At 38.7% G+C, this 23501-nt stretch overlaps 1 protein-coding gene across 1 annotated transcript in view; it reads left to right on the top strand.

Annotated features, from left to right (window-relative positions):
- The window catches only part of SPAG17 (sperm associated antigen 17), a 236047-nt gene that overhangs the window by 158414 nt on the left and 54132 nt on the right, over window positions 1-23501 (top strand). Inside the window, exons 29-35 of the mRNA XM_032594369.1 lie at window positions 5207-5424; window positions 7506-7650; window positions 9393-9547; window positions 18575-18763; window positions 20415-20560; window positions 20664-20794; window positions 22769-22896. Of these exons, the coding sequence (XP_032450260.1) occupies window positions 5207-5424; window positions 7506-7650; window positions 9393-9547; window positions 18575-18763; window positions 20415-20560; window positions 20664-20794; window positions 22769-22896 (1112 nt within the window). The remainder of the gene's footprint in view (window positions 1-5206; window positions 5425-7505; window positions 7651-9392; window positions 9548-18574; window positions 18764-20414; window positions 20561-20663; window positions 20795-22768; window positions 22897-23501) is intronic.

The raw sequence follows: 23501 nt of genomic DNA, 5'->3' as shown, positions 1-23501 counted from the left end.
AACTGTTTTCCAAAGCAGCTGCATTATTTTATTTTTCACCAGCATGTTGAACACTTTTTCATGTGCTTAGTGGTCATTTTTTACCTTCTTTGGAGAAGTGGCTATTCAAATCCTTTCCCCAATTTTTTAAAAGTTATCCATCCTCTTACTATTGAGTTGTAAGTATACTTTGTATATTTTGGATACAACTTCCTTATCAGATACATGATTTGTGAATATTTTCTCCCATTCTTTGTGCTCTTTTTCTACATTCTTCATGATGTCTTTTCATGGCGTCCGTTTTGCTGAAGTCCAATGTATCTGCTTTTTCCCCCCCTCTGGTTGCTTGTGGTTTTGGTATTATATCTAAGAAATCAGTGAATAATCCAAAGTCACAAAGATTTATTCTTATATTTTCTTCTAAGAGTTTTATATTTTTAGTTCTTGCATTTGGGGTTTTTAAATCCATTTTTATAGAACTTTTAAAAAATATTTATTTACTTCTGAGAGAGAGAGAGAGCACGTGCACACATGTAGGGAGGAGCAGAGAGGGAGGGAGACACAGAATCGGAAGCAGGCTCCAGGCTCTGAGCTGTCAGCACAGAGCCCAACGTGGGTTGGGCTCATGAACCATGAGATCATGACCTGAGCTGAAGTCAGACATTCAACCAACTGAGCTTCCCAGGTGCCTCTTTATATAATTTTTTATACAAGAGATAGGGGTCCAGATTCATTTTTTTGAGTTTACTAAAAAACAATTATTTCCCCCATTGAATTGGTTGGCACCTCAGTCAAGAATCAATTAACCATCAATGGTAAGGTTTATTTTTGGACTCTTACTTCTGCTCTACTGATAAATATGTTTGTCCTTATGCCAACATCTCACTGTCCTGATTACTACAGCTTTATAAGTTTGAAACTGGGAAGTGGGAGTCATCCATGTTCGTTTTACTTTTTTAATGTTGTTTGGACTACTCTGGGTCCCTTGCATTTCTCTATGAATTTTGGGGACAGATTGTCAATTTCTACAAAAGAGGCAGCTGGGATTTTTATAGAGATTCCACTGAACATGTAGTTAAATTCTGAGAGTATTGACATCTTAACAATATTGTCCCTAATTCATGAACTTGGGATATCTTTCCACTTATTTAGAACTTCTTTAATTGCAATCCATACTGTCTTATAGTTTTCGGTGTCCAATTATTATGATTGTTTTGTTAAATTTTTCCTAAGTGTCTTATTCTTCTTGATCCTATTATAAATGGAATTGTTTTCTTTATTTTTGGATTGTTCATTGATGGTGTATACCAATATAATTGATTTTTTTGTTTGCATTTTGAGCTAGTATCTTAAAATCTTGCTGACCTTTCTTATTCTACCCTTTTTTTGTTTTGCAGCAACTCTGGAAATAAGATCCTAACCCCCAGTGTTTGTTGTTGTTGCTGTTATTGCTGTTTGTTTAGTGACTTCACTGGACTTGTTCTTGCAACTATCTTTCCTTTGTCCTGTGTAGCTACTGAAGTTTTTGCTCTGTTAGCCCAGTGGTCAGGTAGTGATTAGGCAGGGGTTCCCTTACATGCCTCGAACCAACAAGTCTCCCAGCCTTTGCCAAGGGGATGTGTGTGCTTACTGGGGCATTCCTTCATCGTTCTCGCAGTTTAGACCCTAGCCTTAGCCTCAAACTCAGCCCGTGTTTCTCAGGTGTTTCTTGGACATGAGTACAATCCTGCATGTACATGTGGCCTTCTAGATTCCTAGGAAAATGACGGAGTTTTTCAAAGTCCCTTTGGTCATCTCATTCTCTAGCTTTTCCTTTTAAGTTTTTAGGTCAGCCTCTTTTTTGCCCCAGCTGTTACTGCTGCCTTAGACAGCCACGCTGTGAACAATCGCCACTGACTGTTTCAGCAGGAGCCCCAGGAAAAGGTGGTTTATAATGAGCGAATTCTGACCCAGGTCAGGGTGAGGATTTTCAGGGAGTTTTCAGAGAAGTCAAACAATGACAAGTCTTTGGGAATGGGGCTTTGAGAGAGAATTGCAGGCCTATCTGCCCCCTCCAGTGGCTGCCAGATTGTCACAGCTACTATAACTCCAAGGCTACTGTTTTTCAAGGTTACTGCAGAGCTGGAGATGGGGTGGAGGGCATGGAGGGGGGTGGGGGTGGGTGCGGATGGAGGGTGAGAATTGGGCAAGTTATAACAACACAGAGCAGTTATTCTTACTGAGATTCAACTGTTTTCTTGAATTGTTTCTTGGATTGTTGCAATTCTTTGGTTTATATCCAGAGTTCTGAAAGAGTTGACTTTGATCATTTTTTCCCAGCGCTCTCACTGTTTTGATGGAAGAATGTTTTTTTGAAGGTCCTTTCTTGCCATTCCAGAAGTACTTCTCCCATCTCACAAGAAATACTCTTTAGTATTTTATTTATTTTTAGCTCTAAATATTTTCTAATTTCCATAATGACCTCCTTTTTGACCCATAATGTTTTTAAATTTCCAAAACTATGAAGTGTTTCTAGGTTTTTTTTTTTTTAATAGTTGATTTTTAACTAATCTTTTGAAATTTGTCAAAACATGATGTATAGCCTCATATATGGGCAAGTGTTGTAAAAAGTCTGTGTGTGATTGGAAGGGCATGTATCCTGTAGTTATTGAGTATAGTGTTCTCTTTATGTCTATTAGATCAAACCTGTTGGTTGTGTTGTCTGGTCCATTTTCAAGTTCAGCAAACTTCTCTGCAAAGGACAAGATAGTAAATATTTGACTTAGACCTTGTGAGCTGTATTATCTCTGTCACAACTACTCAACTCTGCCCTTATTACACGAAAGTAGCCATAGACAATACATAATCAAATGAGCATGCTGTATTGTGTTTAAATAAAACTTACTTATGAACACTAAAATTTGAATTTCATGTAATTTTCACGTATCACAAGGTATTATTATTCTTTTGATTTGTTAATTATATAGAAACGTCAAAAGAAGTGTTACTTCACAGACTATACAAAAACATACAGCAAACCATATTTGCTCTACAGGTCAAATTTACCAATCAGTATTGTATAACTTCACAGATATTTTTAATCTGCTGTAACAATTTGTTTCAGCAGAAGTATGTTTAAATAAGGGTAGAATAGTCTGCTCAGTGCTATACTCTTTATAATTTAATCTTTACTTCTTTATTTCTGAAATTATTACATCTTTTGAATAGTTCTGTCTAATTTTTCTTTATATACTTTGAGGATATGGTTTTAGATACTTATAAATTTAAAAATTATAATATCTTTGTGGTGAATTTAACATTTTATCAGTATGCAGTGGTTTTTTGTTCTAGGATTCTTTTTTGCCCTAATGTCTATTCTATGAGGGCAAAATTGTATTTTGCTTATCTTATTATGTTATGTTATTATATTATTATAGACACACCAGCTATTAATCCCTTTACAGTGTAACTTTTTCATATTTTATTTTACTTCCTGTGGTTTATGTTTAAATGTATCTCTTGTGAGCAACTTATAGGGTAATATTTTTAAAATTCAGTTTGATAATTCTTGTCTTTTTACTGGAGCTTCTAATCTATTTATCGTATAACAGATAGCTTCCCAAAAAATGTGTTTATGTTGTATTCATCCTTGGATGATAATTTCACTGGGTACAGAATTCTGGATTGACAGATGTTTTCTCTCAGTATATTCACAAAAATTCTCTATACTCTTCTTGCTTCCAGTGATGATGTCGAAAAATTGGCTGTCAGTCTAATTGCTATTGCTGTGAAGATAATCTAACTGCCTTGAATATATCTTCTTTTTTTATTATAATTTCAATACAGTTTAGCTGGGTGTGGATTTCTTTTTATTTATCCAGTTAGTATACATTGAGGTTCTTAAATCTCTGGGTTAATATCTTTCATTGATTCTGGAAAGTTCTCAATAGTTGCCTCCTCAAATATTGTTTCTGTTCCTTTTTTTCTCTTCTTTTAGAATTCTAATTAAGCATGTATTAGAGATTTTTACCTCTCTTTTATTATTTCTATCGCTTTGACTCTCTGAGATTCATTCGAAATAATTTCTACAGGTCTATCTTTCAGTGCTCTTTTAATGCTCTGGAAATAGAAGTAAGTCCAAATTAAATCCTAGGGCAATGGTATCTGTCTTATTTGGGTCTTCCCATTAGCTGAGTCTGCATATTAGTCCAGGATCGATGCTCTGATGCACATTTGGAAGACTCTGAGGAATCTTCCAAGAGTTAACAATCCTTTACTATCTTTTCTTGTAATTTGCTTCTGGGTCTGAATTCACTTCATCACTGAGGTTTGATAACATGGAGCAAATCTATCCTGAAAAAGGCATTGAGACATTATTCAGAGTTCCTTGAGGGCTTTTTCATTACTGTCTTCCAAATAGATCGTGGTAGGGAGGGATAGGGATGAGATATGCATCAGATGATTATCAATGGAGTAGTCGAACTCTACAAATCCTCTCCCCTAGTGAGAGGCCAAGGATATATGCCTGGTTGGTAAAGTTCTCCAGATCCAGGGCTGAAGAAAGCTGTCTCCTATCTGTGACTAACAAAATGACAAAATCAGGGGAATGAAGAGTTAAAAATCTCATATAATGCTAGAGTTAAGTAAGTCAAAAGAAGGAGTCAAAGGCTGGGGCGCCTGGGTGGCGCAGTCGGTTAAGCATCCGACTTCAGCCAGGTCACGATCTCGCACTCCGTGAGTTCGAGCCCCGCGTCAGGCTCTGGGCTGATGGCTCGGAGCCTGTTTCTGATTCTGTGTCTCCCTCTCTCTCTGCCCCTCCCCCGTTCATGCTCTGTCTCTCTCTGTCCCAAAAATAAATAAACGTTGAAAAAAAAAAAAAAAAAGAAGGAGTCAAAGGTAGGGAGCAAAGGTAGGCTTTAAAAACCAGGGTACAGAGCCCCAAATCTGGAATCCAGGGAGCTGTAAGCAATACTCAAAGGTATACAGCAGTTGACCAAATAGGTATCGTGCCATAGAGGGTGAGCTGTATATGCATGTGTCTATTTGGGGAGAGGTGGTGGGAATCCAGCCAAGGTTCAAGTGCATAACTTGATATATTTTTCCACTTGAAAAATAATATAACTGATGAATACTACATAGAAGTTCTATGCCACAGTGTCTGAGGTAGTTTACAGTGTGTTAAAAGTTAGTAATTTATGTAATTGATATTATAGTTACATTGTGTTTGATTTTACTTGAACTTCTACAGGAAAAAGTCACAAAAATCAGTCATCAATGGCACATAAGAATGAAAGCCATGAACCTCACCCAGAGACGGTTCAAGCAGTAACTCCTGTAGACGTTCATGTAGGCACCTGGTTTACAACCACACCTGAAGGAAATCGGATTGGCACCAGAGGACTGGAAAGAATCGCAGACGTGACCCCATTATTATTCTTTAAGGCCACAGATCCTGTCAGTGGAACGGTATGGCAAACTATTGTATGTTGCAAATTTTTATAAGTCATTAGAGCTCTGAAACACATAGAAGAGTGCCTGGCAAATAATTAGTTTTCTGTAACTGGTAACTAGGTGGATGGATGAACACACAGACCCGTCTTCCCAAACACAAAAACACTGGGTGGTTTATTTGACTAACGTAACGTGCCATGAAATAATAATTTTTTTAAATTTTTTTTTCAACGTTTATTTATTTTTGGGACAGAGAGAGACAGAGCATGAACGGGGGAGGGGCAGAGAGAGAGGGAGACACAGAATCGGAAACAGGCTCCAGGCTCTGAGCCATCAGCCCAGAGCCTGACGCGGGGCTCGAACTCCCGGACCGCGAGATCGTGACCTGGCTGAAGTCGGACGCTTAACCGACTGCGCCACCCAGGCGCCCCTAATTTTTAAAATGAGAAACAGATCATGAATGTACCACATTTAACACTTAGAAGATTGTGTCACATGTTTCTTTATGTTGAATGTATTTGTGTGTATGTCTTATCTTCTGGAAGTTGGGCTGTGCTTGGTTCCTACTTCTTTCTGTGCAGCTGGGATGAATGCTAGAAATTTGCTCGTGATCCTTGACTGCAAAGTATGTATGGTATATTTAAGGAGATACTCACATTAAATAATTCAAGAATTTAGCAACACTCCAGAGCAACTGTACAAAAGATTTTGTTTGTGGCCTAAGAATAAGTGACAAATGAGTGGTACAGAAAATAATGGTTTGATTAATGATAAGAAATCAAAACTTCTGGGATGAACAGTAGCACCTTCTGTGTGCCGGGATTTCTGTTAGGGATTTGGAGTTTTGTGTACACTATCTCATTCAGTCTTTGCACCAATGAATATTATATGACACTGATGAGGAAATTGGGCCTCCGCAAGTTCAGTAATGTGGTCAAGAGTATATCCAGGAAGTGTTGGATTCCACTTGGGCAGCTTTCAGGTCTTTCCGCATCTGCCTCAGTTGCAGAGAGTTGCTTTGCCTGACTCACATGGTTCCAAGGTAGCTGCGTGCAGTGACTGAGTGAGGCAGGGGTATGCCAATCTGGCTCCTGCTACCAGACTTGGGACACTGGGGCAGGGGATACTGGCTCCCGAGCTCCTGCCAGTTGACTGAGGTTTTGTCGGGTCTGTGCCACAGCTCAGCTTCTGCCTCTGCCCGTTCATGCTTCCTTCCCCTTCCTTTCACAGATGGTGTCCAATTGGCAATAATAGCAATTTACATAATACATATTTCAATCATGGTGTTCAATTGGCAATAATTGCAAATTCTGTAATATATAATTCAACCATTGAGTATTTTCTAACTTGTACTGTCCTAACTGTAAGGGCCACAATATTTCACCAAAGAGTCCAGATGGGTGTGAGAGTGGGTTTATCAGCTGTTTTTTGACTCAAATGTCTGGGGCTGTTGGAAGCAGGTGATAATTGCCTTCTTATCTCTTTATAGTAGGCAGAAATCACTATATATGAGAAAGAAATGTACACTATTCATCATTTTAGGTTCTTATCCTTGGAACTCTCAACCAGTATGTATAATGAGGAATACTGCTGCAGAATATAGTGGTTAAGAGCATGATTCACCTTCTGTTCTGATGACATTAGGCCAAGATTGGCATACGAAAGGCAGCCTCAGCAGGTCATGCTTACTTTAAACCTATAATTTTCAAGGAGGCAGAACCTGGGGTCATGTTTCCAGACAGAACTCGGCCAGGCCAGTCCTGATACTAACTTTTCATTCACAAATACATGACAATGGAAGGAGCATCAGTGTTCAAGTCAAACAGCCTTAGTCGACACCAGCCCTGACATTTGCTGAGTGACCTTGAGCAAATTTCTTAACTTCTCCAAGCCTAACTTCCATAATCTACAAAATGGGGATAGCATTGCCCGCCTCCTAGGAATTGTTGTAAAGCTTTGTCCAAGTAGATGAGATAAAACTTTAGCTTATAAACAGATAACCAGGATTTTGATGATATTCAATGAGGCATAAAAATAAACGCACTTGGGATTAACCCACCTGACCAAATGATCATGCTCTGCCTTTGTATGTTCAGGTCATGATAACTCGAGAAGACAGAGTGATCATTGTGGAAAAGAAAGATGGTACTCGGATAGTGGATCATGCTGATGGTACCAGAATCACAACTTTTTATCAAGTTTATGAAGACTGTATTACTCCTCCGGATGATCAAGAAATAAGTAAGTTATCCTTTGCTTTTGCTTTTTTATTTTGAGAGAGAGCGAGAGAAAGAGAGAGAGCATGAGTGGAGTAGAGGGAGAGAGAATCCCAAGCAGGCTCCATGCTCAGCACAGAGCCCAACATGGGGCTCAATCCCATGACCCTAGGATCATGACCCGAGTCGAAATCAGCAGTTGGTCACCCAGCCCACTGAGTCACCCAGGTGCCCCAAATATTTGATGTCTTTAGAATAAGACAAGGAGGAGCCTCACTGCTCTTATTAACACACACAAGAAAAATATTTTTTTGAAGAACTCTGTCAACCAAAGAGTGAGTGCGCAGTCAAGAGCGGAGCCTCTTAGGTCCTGCTGTTACAATCTTTACCCTCAACAGACACGGGAGTGATAAAAGCCCTAGCTGGCTGTAGATAGCAATAGCACCTTTTTCTATTTTCACCACTAAAACCTAGACTGGTCTAGATTGGTGGCAATTAAAAGTAAATAATCATGACTCAATTGCCCTGGACATCAGTGCTCACACCTGTTTCCATTAATCCTTAAGGAATCTGATCTGCATACAGGTGACCTCAGGTCCTCCTTCAGTTCTGAACACGCCTCTCATCAGAGAGATGGTGTGAGAGAAAAACAAGCGGGGGCTCGAACTCACAAACTGCAAGATCATGACCTGAGCCAAAGTCGGATGCTTCACCAACTGAGCCACCCAGGCGCCTCTTAAGATTTTTAAAGACAAATTATTCTCTGACTCCCTTTTCTTTAATTCCAGAGTTTATTTGTTCAGTGCATTAAATGCTTCATTAAATGTCGCCAAATTAAGTGCGACAAAATTGGCAAGTGAATGGGTAAAGAACAACCTTCCTACCCCACTGGTTAGAGGGAACATTAGAAGAGCCACCGGAGAGGGCAATTTAATGTGCCTATCATACGATGCACTAACTCCACTTCACTTCCTCTTCCTCTTACTACACTCCCTCACACTTGTCCAAGGAAACGTGTTCAGGGCATTACTTGCAAATCCAAGTCCAACATCAAAATACTGGTAAATAAATGGCCATCAACAGCAGAATAGGAAAATAGAAGGCAGTACAATCTTATAAAGGAATACTATACAGTAGTTAAAGGGAATGAAGTATATCCACACATATATAGCCACACACCTGTATATCAAGAGGGCTGAAGTTCTCAGAGCAATGTTAAGTACAAAAAAGTAGGTGCAGAATGATACATACAGTGATATATAATATACGCATATTTAAAGCCCACAAAAGATTATACATTATTTTTGATACACATATTTATATAAAAGATAAAAATAGATTTCAAGAGAAAGGAGTAAACCCAGGGACCAGGAGAAAAGTGAACTTCAACTCACCTGCAATTTTTCTCTTGTAAACATATGAAAAATGTTGAAACAAATACGGTAAAACACTGACAAGTGTACCTTTTGATTGGTGAGTATATGAAAAATTAAGTTATAATTTATGCTCCTTTGGGTGTTTTCAATTTCTCAAAATAAACATAGTAGAACAAAATAGCACACTAAATTAAGTAGGAAGAGTTGTTCTGGAAGAACGACTCTGCGTTGACAGTGAGTGGGCCACACACACCAGCCCTGTGGTGTGAGTCCTCAGCACCCGTCCCCACCGCTAGTCCAGGGGCCAGGAGACAGGAACAAACCCAGCAGGTGGGCGTGTTTCCCAATGTGTGCATCCTGTCACATCTGCTTACCTTGCACTTGCTTGCAGCCGAAAGTCCTCAAACGGTCACCAGGCAGGTGAAGTGCATGCGGATCGAAAATGCACACTTTGCCACTGTCATCACCAACTGCGAGGACAGTAGCTGCTGTGCCACCTTTGGGGACGGGACGTCTATTATCGCAAAACCACAGGGAACGTATCAGGTGGGTCTGTGGGGAAATGAGGGGTGCCAGAGACAAGCGTCCATTCAACTAAGCGAACCCACTGCTCTGGGGCGGTGAACATGCCTGCCATGTACGGCTGATGTTCCTTTTGTCTCATGTTCTTAGAACACATTTCTCAATCTCTTTTTTACTTGTTCACCTTCTTCTGACAATCCATTGCAGAAAGAAAAAAACAAAACAAAACAACAACAACAAATGTCCCGCTTGTCTTACAATGCTTTGGCATTTTTGGATCAAGGTTTTAAACCAGAATGTAGTTGTTGGGGATCTTTTATGTGGTAGGTGGCAGGCACCCTCATGTGGTCTCTCCTGTGCCTACCTGACCGGCTTCACCTCCTGCGACCTCTGACCTCATTCATATTCTCCCTTCCTTCCCATCTCCAGCCCGCCTTCACTCTACCTAATGTCCTGACAGGATGGGGGGCGGGGAGCATAAGGCCTGTGCGGTCCTAGGAGGGCAGTTTGTTCTTGAAGGGTCAGGGAGGAACATTGTTAGCAGCTCTTGTACCTCCCTACATTTCCCTATTAATCACAACCACCCAGTGTCAGCCTGCAGTCCCTTTAGCCTTAGAAGGATTTGCCCTTATCATTCTGCTTGCTGGAGAAGAGACACAAGTGCCAGGATGTCAGGCACAATGTCACCGGATGCTGACAGCTCAAAGCCTGAAGATGATGGACATAGAGCTCATTTGTTACTGTGGAAGCTGCTGAAGGCCAGTTCATTCTCCCCCCACGCCCACCTTTCTCTCCCTCTTCTTCCAGTGTAGACTGTTATGGGGCAAGGCAGGTGCTGAAATGAGACGTGACTGTAACGTGTTGCAGTTGGCTAAGGGGCGCAATTTTTCTTCTACAACATTCACAATGTCCATTTTTTTCTGCAGATTGGCAGCATCCACAATCTAGTACCATGTGTGCCACCAGAGGTCATGAGAATCCCCTAAGATTCTGTGATAAGGCCAGCTTTTGCCTTTTGTTTTTAATTTTTTTTTCAACGTTTATTTATTTTTGGGACAGAGAGAGACAGAGCATGAACAGGGGAGGGGCAGAGAGAGAGGGAGACACAGAATCGGAAACAGGCTCCAGGCTCCGAGCCATCAGCCCAGAGCCCGACGCGGGGCTCGAACTCACGGACCGCGAGATCGTGACCTGGCTGAAGTCGGACGCTTAACCGACTGCGCCACCCAGGCGCCCCGCCTTTTGTTTTTATCATAGTCCCAAACTCTAATGGTTACAACTATGAGGGCAAAGGAATTTTAGAACCAATGACAGTTGGCACTGGAGGAGGAGACCCAAACAGAAAAGAGATCCAACTTAGGGACATTGAGTGTCTGCCACTATTATGTAGTCACTTGTTCCTCCCAGGTTTGCTCAATCTCCCAAAACACAGCCTGAGAAAGGATTGGAAGGCCAATCACTCCTGATTGAGAAATACACAGACCTTAGTTCCCAACTGGAAAAAAAGAAAACAACAACAACAACAACAAAACTCCAAATAAATTTACCAACACCTATTATAGTTCTCTAGTTGTATAGAACTGAAAGATGGCGTGCCTTCTGCACCCCCTCCCACCCATGGGTTGGTCATCACTTCCTCACTCACCAGCATTAGGACAATGGGCAGATGACAAGCGAGGCTGGATTTTGGGTAATGTATAGAAAGAGAGGTAGAGCTTGGTATTGTCCACCATTGTTCCTTAGCAGCACAAAAAGGTTAACCAAAGCATCAGACAAGAAGCAGGTATAACAGTTCGTATAGTCAGTATGAGACACTTCCAGAATGGTGGAGTAAGGACCTCCAAAAGTACACTACTCCATAAAAACAACTAGAAAACTGAAAATATTGTCAAAATCAACTTTTTCAGAACGCTGAAAATTAACCAAAGGATTACAACAATCAGAAAAACAAAGACAAAGACTCATTCTCAGGAAGTATGGCAAGATTCCTGGTGATTTCACTTGCCATATTCCCCTCCCCTCCCCTAGTTTCATGGTAGCCTTGAAAATCAACACCCTCACATTCATGATAGCAATGAAAACCAGCATGCCAGTATCCACTTAAAGAGGAAGAATAGACTTAGAGCTCCCCAAAAGTCCCACCACAAAATATTGTCATTGTTGACCTGTCTGGCAGTTCCCTGGAAACCCCATTTGCAAGCATTGTCTTTGTTTCATCTGACTCTGAGCTTACTCACTACAAACAGACTTCTCCCTGAATAGTGGTAAGTTAACATTACGGCTGCCTGAAGTGGCAATAACAAAGAAGAGGATAAACAAAAACATTAAAAGCAACAGCTGGGGAACAGAAGTCCTTAGAAGGCTTTGAAAAGCTCTGACATATTGCTTGGAATCATCCTCTACTGAGGGTTCGGTCTGCATGCTGCGGTATTTTTTCCAGTGTTCCAGCTGGAAGCTAGAGAAAGCTCGCTCTACTTAGCCTTCACTCCCTGCTTATGCAGATCCTCTTTATCAGCAAGGGTGAAAGATTAGGGCTTTCAGAGTTATTTTCTGGGCATGCACACAGTCCTGCACGTGAATGTGGCTTTCTAGATTCCAAAGAATATGCACTTATAACATATAAAGATGTAATTTTCTTTAACAATAATAACACAAAGAGGAGAGGGGAGGAATAGAGCTATATAGGAACAAAGACTTTATATAATATTGAAATTAAGTTAGTATTAAGTACATGTAGATGATTATAAATTGACGTTATTTGTGATCCTCAAGAAACTTTAAGAAAATAACTGAAAATATATAGTAAAAGAAACAATAGGGGAGCTAAAAGGGCACACTAGAAATATCTGTTTAAAACAAAAGAAGGCAGTAATGGATGAATTTAGAGGAAAAAGAAGCATAAGGCATATAGAAAACAAATGAAAATTGGAAGATGTAATTCTGACCTTCTCAGTATAAACAATCCAATAAAAAAGCAGATATTGGAAGGATGGATTTAAAAACATGACCCCAATATATGCTCTTTACAACAGATACACTTATATGGTCAAAGACACAAATAGGTTGAAGGGAAAAGGCTGAAAATAGATAGACCTAGATTAAGTAATTGAAAGGGAACTAGAGTGTCTGTGCTAATTCAGACAAAATAGACTTTACAATAAAATATTACCAGAGACAAAGAGGTTATGTTCTGATGATAAAAGGATTAATCCATCAAGGAAACATAACAATTATAAACATATTAAGCACCAAACAACACAGTTCCTAAACACATTGTTATGGAACCAGGCTAGATCACTGGTGGAAAAACCAATCGGCACTCAGAGATCTTGATGGATCAGAGTTTTATTTTACACCAACGGGCTCAGAGGAGGTCCTTCTCCAGAGATCTGAGTCCTGAGCACAAGCATGGGGGACAATTTATCTTCTGTTACTTCCGCATTCTGCATTAGTAGTAATTTGGTGCAGCCAAATTACTTGACTGCAGGCAAGCAGGGCAGGAAGAAGAACCTGGAAGAGGAGTCTCTAGACCTTATGTTAGTCCCGTGGGCCATTGTATGGTGCAGAACTTTACTTATTTTCCCAACAACATGAATATTTCCAGAGTTGTACATTATACAATTTAAAATGTCTTATTTTAAATGGTAAAGACTGGCATAGTTAAAAGAAGAAATAGACCATTCAACAATAATTGAAAGCTTTAGTAGCCCATTTTTCAGTAATAGATTGAGCAATATACCATAAAAATGAATGATAAGAGAAAAATAAAAGACTTAAACACCAGAATAAGCCAATGAGACCCACTAGACCTCTATAGAACCCTCCACTCAACAACAAAATGCATTATTCTCAAGTGCACATGGAATATTCTCTAGGAAAGACTATGTGTTACACCACAAAACAAGACTCAGTAGATTTAAAACGTTCAAAATCATACAAAATATGTTCTACCACCACCATGGAATTAAATTAAAAATCAGAAAGAAGTTTGGGGAATCCACAAAAACTTAACACAGAGAAGAAATCACAAAGAGATTTCTTTGAGATGACTGAAATTAAAAGCTTAACATACCAAAGCTTATGCAATGCAGCTAAGGCAATGCATAGAGGAAAATTATAGCTTTATATGTCTAAATGTGTATACTAAGAAAGAAGATTTCAAATCAATAACCTAAACTTCCACCCTAAGAACCTAGAAAAAAGAAGGGAAACTAAAAGCAAGCATATAAAAGTAAAAAATAGATAAGAATAGAAATAAATAAAAGAACAGAATAGAAAAGGTCAACAAAACCTTTAGCTAGACAGAGAGAGAGAAAGAGAGAAAGAGAGAGAGGGGAGACCCAAATTACTAGGTTTAGGAATGAAAGAGAAACCATTTTTATCAACCTTACAGAAATGAAAAAGATTATAAGGAAATACTACGAATACCAACAGTTTAGATACCATAGATGAAAAGGATAAATTTCTGGAAAGGTACAAACTACCAAAAATGAGTCAAGAAGAACTAATAAGTAGAATAGACCTATAACAAGTAAAGAGATTTAATTGGTAATTTTAAAGCATAACATGCAGAAAAGCCCAGGTCCAGATAGCTTCACTGGTGAATTCTACCAAATATTTATGGAAGAATTAACGCTGAATAATTTTCCCAAACTCTTCCAATATATAGAAGAGGAGGAATCACTTCTCAACTAATGCTAGCATGTATGTATTACACTGATATTACAACAAGACAAAGTCATCGCAAGAAAACTCCAGACCAATGTTTATTATGAACATAGATAAAAATCCTCAAGAAAATGCTAACCAACTGAACCCAGCAACATGTAAAAAGGATTATACATTGTCACCAAGTAGGATTTACCCCCAGAATGCAAGGTTGGTTCAAGATGAAAAAATCAATATAATATACTATATTAATAGAATAAAGGACATAAACCATATGATTATCCAAATAAGACTCAGAAAAAGCATTCTACATAATTCAAAGCCCTTTCATGATTAAAAAAAAAACTCAAAGCAGTAGGAATAGAAGGAAACTTCTTCAACCTGATAAAGGGCATCTACTAAAAACAAACAAAACAAAACAAAACAAAAACAACATCATAGCTAACAAAGAGCATCCTTATTGGTAAAATTTCCCCTAAGATCAGACATGGGACATGAATGTTTGCTCTCACCCTTCTAACTCAACATTGTACTGAATGCTATAACCAAGACAATCAGACAATAAAAACAAATAATGTGCAAGCAAATTGGAAAGAAAGAAATAAAAGATTTTCTTTTTTTTTAAGATGATGAAAAAATGTATTTAGAAAATTCTTAGGAATAAAATCCACCAGGAATTCAATGTTCAATGTACACACACACACACACCATTAGAACTAATAAAAAAAGTTCAGCAAGGTGTAAGATCAATATACAAAAATCAATTGTATTTTCTACATTAACAATGAACAATCCAAAATTGAAATTTATGAAATACTTCCATGTAAAGTAGCGTCAAAAGAAATAAAATACTTCTGTTCCACAAATGGCATTGGGAAAACTGGACAGCTACATGCAAAAGAATGAAATTCAAGCACTTTCTTTCACCATGCAAAAAAAATAAACTCAAAATGGATTAAAGACCTAAATGTGAGGCCTGAAACCATACAAATCCTAGAAGAGAGCACAGGCAGTAATTTCTCTGACATTGGCTCGAGCAACATTTTTCTAGATATGTTTTCTGAGGCAAAGGAAACAAAAGCAAAAATAAAATGTTCAGATGACATCAAAATTCCATCTGCACAGTGAAGGAAATAATCAACAAAACTAAAAGAAAACCTACTGAATGGGAGAAGATATTTGCAAATGACATATTTGATAACAAGTTAGTATCCAAAATATACAAAGAACTTACACAACTCAACACACACAAAAAACAAGTCATCCAATTTAAAAATGGGCAGAAGACCTGAACAGACATTTTTCCAAAGACAACATCCAGATAGCCAACATATACATGAAAAGATGCTCAACATCACTCATCATCAGGGAAATACAAATCAAAACTCTGATGAAATATCTCCTCACACCTGTCAGAATGGCTAAACTCAGCAACAAAAGAAACAGCAAGTGTTAGTGAGGATGTTGAGAAAAAGGAACACTTTTGCACCATTGGTAGGAATGCAACTGGTGTAGCCACTGTGGAAAACATTATGGAGTTCCCTCAAAGAGTTAAAAATAGAACGACCCTACAATCCAGTAAAAGCACTACTGGGTATTTACCCAAAAAATACAAAACCCCTAATTCAGAAAGATATTGCAGTGTTATTTACAATAGCCACATTATGGAAGCAGCTCAAGTGTCCATCAATAGATGAATGGATAAAGAAGATGTGGTATATATACAATTGAATATTACTCAGCCATGAAAAAGAATGAAATCTTGCCATCTGCCACAACATGGATGGATCTAGAAAGTATAATGCTAAGTGAAATAAGTCAATCAGAGAAAGATAAATACCATCTGATTTCACTTATATGTGGAATTTAAGAAACAAAACAGATGAACATAGGGGGAAAAAAGAGAGAAAGACAAGAAATAGACTGTTAACTATAGAGAACAAACAGATGGTTACCAGAGGCAAGGGGGTAGGGGATGGGTGAAAGAGGTGATGAGGATTTAAAAAAAAGGAATAAAATACTTAGAAATAAATTTAATAAGAGAAGTATAAGACTTAAACACTGAAAACTACAAAATATCACTGAACAAAATTAAAGAAAACTTAATAAATGGAAAAACATTACATACTAAGTTTATGGAAGTCTTAATCTCGTTAAGATTGCAGTACAACCTACATTCCTCATCAACATCCCAGCTGCCTTTTTTGCAAAAATTGATAAGCTGATACTAAAATCCTTATGTAAATTTGAGGTACTCAGAATAACCAAGACAATCCTGAAAAAGAACGAAGTTAGATGACTGACACTTCCTGATTTTAAAACTTACTGCAAAGCTATAGTAATCAAGACAGTGTGGTTCTAGAAAAGGATAGGCATTGGGGCATCTGGGTGGCTCAGTCAGTGAAGCATCGGCCTTCTGCTCAGGTCATGATCTCACACTTCGTGGTTTTGAGCCCCACATAGGACTCTGTGCTGACAGCTCAGAGCCTGGAGCCTGCTTCGGATTCTGTGTCTCCCTCACTCTCTGCCCTGCCCCTGCTTGCACTTTGTTTCTCTCTCTCTCTTTCAAAAATAAAATAAAAACATTAAAAAATTTTTAATAGAATAAGGATAGGCATATATGTATCAGTAGACTAGAACTAAGTATTTATCAACCTGTGGTCTATAATTTTTTTACAAGCATGCCAAGATAACTCAATGGGGGAAAGAATAGTCTTTCAACAAATGGTGAATAAAGCTGGACCTGTACCTCACTCCACACACGGAAATGAACTCAAAAGCAGCAAGGACTTAACTGTAAAAATGCAAATTATAGACCTCTTAGGAGAAAACATTGTGCAAATCTTCATATCCTTGAATTTGACAAGGCATCTTAGATATGACACCCAAAGCCCAAGCTTTGTCAAAGTGAAAAAAAGTGTGTTTTAAAGGACACCACCCAGAAAGTGGAAAGACAACCTATAAAATGGAAGATATTATTTGTAAATCATATATAATAGTCTAGTATCCAGAATATATAAAGAACTACTACAACTCAACAATGAAGACTAATAACCCAATTTTTTTAATGGGCAAGGATTTGAATAGACATTTCTCCAAAGAAGATATATACATGACAAATAAGCACATGAAAAGATGCTCAACATCATTAGTCTTCAGGGAATTGCAAAAATTCAACGATGAAATACCACTTCCCAACCACTAACATGACTAGACTACAAAAGACAGACAATAATAAGTGTTAGGGAGGATGCAGAGAAATTGGAACCCTCATGCACTGCTGGTAGGAATGCATAATGGTGCAATCCCTTTGGAAAACAGTTCCTCAAAAAGTTAAAAATAGAGTTATCATCTGACTCAACAATTCTACTCCCAGGTAGATATCCAAGGGAAATTAAAATGTAGGTCCACTCAAAAGCTTGTATACAGATGTTGATAGCATTGTGAATAATAGCAAGGTTGTGAAAATAACACGTGTCCATCAACTCATAAGTAAACAAAATTTGATATATCTAGACAATGAAATATGATTCATCCATAAAAAAGAATGAAGTAGTGATACTACGACATGGATGAGTCTTGAAAATATTATGCTAAGTGAAAGAAGGCCGACACAAAACGTGTCCTAGTGCATGCTTCCATTTGTATGAAATGTCTTGAATATTCAAGTTCATAGAGAGAGCAGTCCATAGCCACTGGTTTCCAGGAGCTAGGGGCAGGAGTGATGCAGAGTGACTGCTCGTGGTTGTCACTGTTTCTTTTCGGGATGGCGAAAATGCTCTTAAGTTACTGATAATGTTTGCACAAGTTTTTGGATAAAGTAAAATCCACTGAGTGTATACTTTAAAAGGGTGAACTTATGGTATGTGAATTATGTCCCAAAAATGAGTCTATCTGAACCACACATCTTTACATGAAAGCTAATACTTAAGGACTGTCAGCCACCAGAGGAATGGGGACAATTAAAAGCTCCTAAAAGCATTTGTCCCATAGCTTCTGACTCTCTTCAACTTACTTCTTGCCCAAGAACATGAAGGATTCCAGACATTTTGAGTAGAGGTAAGTGTGTTTATTTCAATTAAAATATATCTTTATTATTTTCTTATTAAATATCTTAAATAAGAAGGTGCCAAAAGAAATATTAAAGTGAGTAGATAAATTATGAGGACACAGAAGAAATTATATCTTAATTATTCAGTTTGCCTCTTTATCAGGGAGGCCTTCCCAAAGCTGAAGTCCTCTCTTGGGTAATGTGTTTTTCCTGGAAACGGGAGTTTATGGCTAAGATCTATAGATAATTATTTCTCCTGAAATGATTTTCCAAATCCCTCAAATTTAACAAGACCCTTCTAAATAATTTCTCTCTTTCTGTTACCCTTCTAGGTGTTACCTCCCAACACAGGCTGCCTTCACATTGATCGGGATTGTTCAGCTACATATTGCCATGAACCAAGCAGTGATATATACCATCCTTTCCAAAAACGTGAGCAGCTAAGAGCTAGCAGGTACATCATGAAGCACACATCAGAGATTATCTGTGAGGTCCTGGATCCTGAGGGAAATACCTTTCAGGTAAGGTGCACCATTAGTGTGGAGTGAGAGGCTGGGGCTTTGTTTTTGAGATATTTCGACCAGAGAGCTTCCATTCAGCTTTATGCCTTAGCTGCCTTGGGATTAGTTATCCACTTGCTGCCAATACTTAGCATAAGCAGTAATGGATGCCAATATCTCTGCTTCTAAAGTGTACTTCCAAGGGTATAGAAAAGCCTAACAGTTGGGATGGTATAAACGTTAAAGCCAAATAAAGAATTCGAACGGAAGGGGAGGAATACTACTAAACATTTAAAATAATGCCAACAAGAAAGAAATGATGTGAGAATGGTCTGTATCCAAGCTAAAGCGAGAGAACCAGTTTGTTTGACTAGGCAGGGAATCCGTGGTGCGCAATGTCAATTAGGGAAGATTCTAGTAGGTGTGAAGATGGGGAGGTGGACAGGTGCTTAGGTGTTAGATGGTAGAGCTCTCTCTTCTGTTTTTCTGTCCTTCCACACCACAGCTATCCTCTTATAGCGAGGCCAGAAACTGGCAACCCATGGCCACTTGTCTATATAGGCCCTTGAGAGAAAAATGACTTTCATATTTTTAAATGGTTGGCAAAAAGTCAAAAGGAGATGAATATTTCATGACACATAAAAATCACAGGAAATTCAAATCTCAGTGTCATTATACAGTTTTATTGGAACACAGCCACGCTTATTTGTTCACACATTGTCTATGGCTGCCTTTGCATATAATGGCAGAATTGAGTAGTTGCAACAGACATTGTATGGCCTACAGTTCCTAAACTATTTACTTTCTGGCCCTTGACAGAAATGGTTTGCCAGCCCCTGCTCCAAGCGTTTCAACTTGTTTTCACTCCTCACCCAAGATGGTGTATCAGCTAGTAGGTGGTGCAGTGATTTTCCAGATTTGGAGCCATAGCACAGAGTCCCCAGCTTTGGTTTGGTACGCAGACTGGCCCTGATCCAGCTTGTTTTTTTCTGTGCTAAATGAGAGTCTTTCCAGCATGAGTTCAGGCTGCTAACAGATTTTAATTTGTAGTGAATTGACATTGCACCTTATAGGCCTGAGCCCTCTAGGCTTTAAACACATGGGACATTCAGGCCAAACATTCTTCTAGGCACTGATACTCTTCTTGAACATCCCCTTCAGTGATCTTTTAGCCTGAACTACATCCCTTCCTGGAGAGACCCACACCAGATCTAAACAGTAGTAATGGCTAGAACATTTCTTCTCACGCTAAATCTGTTTCCCTTTGTAGTCTATTCATGAATCCCAATTCCACACTTGCAACCACAGAATATGAACTTCTTCCACACTGCCACTTTCTTAATATTTCAAGACAACTATCAGATGGGTAACCTCTCCTCAATGGTTGAATCCCCGGTTCCGTGAACCAATGCTCAGATAAGATTTTGAGTCCCTTGCGATCCTACTCACCTTACTCTGAGTGTATTCCAGTTTGTCTTCATAGTCTAGGTGTGGTCTGTAAGTAGAGATGTTTTTGCTTTTATTAATGCCAACTGGACTTAGTGAGTATTACCTTGGAAATAAATATCTCTGGTTTTCTGGATATACCAACAGATTGCATGCTTTCTCAAATGAGAAATGTAAGCTTTACGACATTTCTTTTCTTTAGTTGGTTATATACTTTGTCCCGTAGGTAATGGCTGATGGTAGTGTATCAACTATGCTATGTGAAAACAATTTGGAAGATGATCCAAATGAAAAAGCTGAAGGCTATGATAGTTTATCATCTACTCACGTTTATAAGAATCATCTGCAAATCTATGGTGAACATGTACCCAGGTAATATGATAAAAATAATACCATGACCTTTATTTTAAATTTTAAGTTTCAGGAGCATTTTAACTGAATACTTCACACAATTCAATTTTATTGCTTCAAATAGGTTTTTTGTTATTTATGCTGATGGATCAGGAGCGGAACTTCTTCGAGACAGTGACATAGAAGAATACCTATCCTTGGCATACGGGGAATCAACTACTGTAGTTCTCCAGGAGCCAATACAAGAACAGCCAGGTAGGGAATCCAGAATGTCTGGAAGTCATTGTGTCTCCTTACCAGCATCCAGCCCCCTTGTCCAGTCCACCCCCACGTCATCTCTACTTTCTCCCTTTTTCTCCCTTTTCAACTCTACTTGCCACATTGCCATGTCAACCTGATATACAGCTACTTATGCTCACTCCAAGCTTTATCTCGGCATCAACGTATGTAAACTGTATATAAGCCCCTCTCCTACCTGTAAGCAGATCTGAATTGAATTGGAGTTTAGGTACGGTAGGTATGTATCTATGATCCTATTTATGTGTTCCTTTTATCTGGCTAGGGGAAAAAAAAAAAAAAGAAAAGTGAGATATCACTTGTAAGTTCTTTTTTTTTTTGAAGGTGTTGCCTTGATGAACTTAATATATTAAGAAAAGAAAATACGTTTGATATGTGAGTTAGAAAGTCAGCCTGAAATATAAGATAAGTTATATATATAATTATATTTATTGTGTATTTATACTGTTCTCATCAATTTCAAAGAAATCAGTGTGTGGCTAAGGGTTCGAGATACGTATTGCATTAAGAAAGCATCATCAGTGTATGTTATATGTGCATTTAAACATAGATATAAACGTGCATATTATCTGTGAATGAAACCAATGGGTTGTGCTTAGGTTTACGTCTCGTCTTTTCTCTGGTGGTATATACTTTGCACTCATTTATGAATATGCCTGCATCTGCGCACTTATATCTTTTAGTGTATCAATGCACGTGTGCGTGATAAAATAAACTTTGTTCTTTGTGAATACGGGGAGTGGGGTGCTCTGATTGGTTGTGCAAGGCTTCATCACAAATTGCTGTTAGTTATTTAGCATCTAGATAACCCAGCATGTGCCAAACACACTGGCTGGGTGTTAGGAATACAGTGTGAGCTAAGACAGCGTGGACCCTGCTTTCATAGTGCTTAGAGTTTAATGAGAGGATAGGCATTAATTATATAGTCACACAATAACTGTGATTGTGTGATTATAAATTGGGGTAAGGTCTGTGAAGGAAAGGAATATGGTTCTATGAGAGCATTAACAGAGGAACCTGCTGTAGTCTACAAGGCTTCCCTGAAGACACTGGCACCAAGAGCTGGTGGATAAGTAGCACCTAATTAAAATAGCCACTATTTATTTAAAATTAGGGGCGCCTGGGTGGCGCAGTCGGTTAAGCGTCCGACTTCAGCCAGGTCACGATCTCGCGGTCCGGGAGTTCGAGCCCCGCGTCAGGCTCTGGGCTCATGGCTCAGAGCCTGGAGCCTGTTTCAGATTCTGTGTCTCCCTCTCTCTCTGCCCCTCCCCTGTTCATGCTCTGTCTCTCTCTGTCCCAAAAATAAATAAACGTTGAAAAAAAAATTTTTTTAATTAAAATAAAAAAATTCCAAGCCTTCTTGGAAGAGACAGTACAAAGCAGAAAGCAAAAAGCCTTGTAGAACCAGGAGGAAAATGCTGAAGTGGCCAGGGCACAGAAGGAGGGGGTAGTGCAAGTTAGGGCAGGGTGAGAAAACACCGAGGACTCGGGTTTGTCCTGTGAACAGTGGGAAGTCAAAGAAGAGTTTAAACCATGGACTAACATAATCAGTCACTCTGACTGCTAGCGGGAGGTTCACTCGCAGAGTAGAGCTGGGTAGAAAAGCTAGTTGTTGCTCTAGCCCAGAACAGAATCTCTCAGAGGCAGATGATCCAAGGTAGGTCAGCGGGTAAGCTCAAGTGAACCGACAGGACTTGGATGTGGTTTTTGAAGAATAGTAAGGTGTCAATGAATAATTCCAGATTATCTAAACCCAGTCTCTAGGTGTTACAGTGGCCAAAAGCCTTACTTTACTTGTTAGATTGTAAGCTTCTTAAGCATAATCACTATGTCTCACTTATCAAAAAGCTCGCTGAATTTAGTGAAAACCTATTGCATTCTCAGAATGTATTTGATAGAGAAATGATCCACTGATAACTCTCTTTGAACCAGGTGCCCTGAGCATCACTGTCCTTCGCCCTTTCTGTGAAGCATCACCATGGCTAATGAAGAAAGAATTAGATACAATTGTTCCTCCGAATCTCCAGTCAAGGTCATGGGAGATGTTTCCCTCAGTCGAGGTATAAATTTTTTCGCTGCAAAGTCACTACACTATTGCACATCTATTTCATCAATGGATTGGAGTCTCCAGTCTTCTCCCATATATTCATATATTTTCATTCTTACATAAACTGTTAATGGGCTCGGGAGTTTTATATTTGAAGACTTTTAACATTTGTAGATTTTGGAGAAATATACCTGACTAGCTTTATTTCTTTTAGCCTGTGTTGCAGGCTCAAACGTCTTCCTATAGTATGGAAATATCCACTCTAAGTAACACGTGTTATACCTCTCCTATCATGGAATTACTGATATTATGCAATACAGAAAACTTTCCTTCTCTCATTTCTTATTTGTTAGTTTTAACACCCAACTTCAGGTCTCCTTTTTTGCCTAATTTACTAATGCACGAACTGAAGCACGTAAGAATGATGTGAAGGATTATACAAAGGATACACAACTACAATGATAAAAAGTAGACATTGTGATTATGTCAGATTAGAGAAGCTCCATCGAAAGTCTTTTTAAAGAATGGAAGAAAAGGTCTTAGAGATCTTGAGCAAGAATCATGAAGTCCTATACCTTGCAAGACTTGACACTTCATTTTGCAAGCCATTTGTGTAAT

This window comes from Lynx canadensis, chromosome C1 (assembly GCF_007474595.2).
Source record: "Lynx canadensis isolate LIC74 chromosome C1, mLynCan4.pri.v2, whole genome shotgun sequence".
Classification (NCBI taxonomy): Eukaryota; Metazoa; Chordata; class Mammalia; order Carnivora; family Felidae; genus Lynx; species Lynx canadensis.
This window is presented reverse-complemented; position numbering and strand designations above follow the sequence as displayed.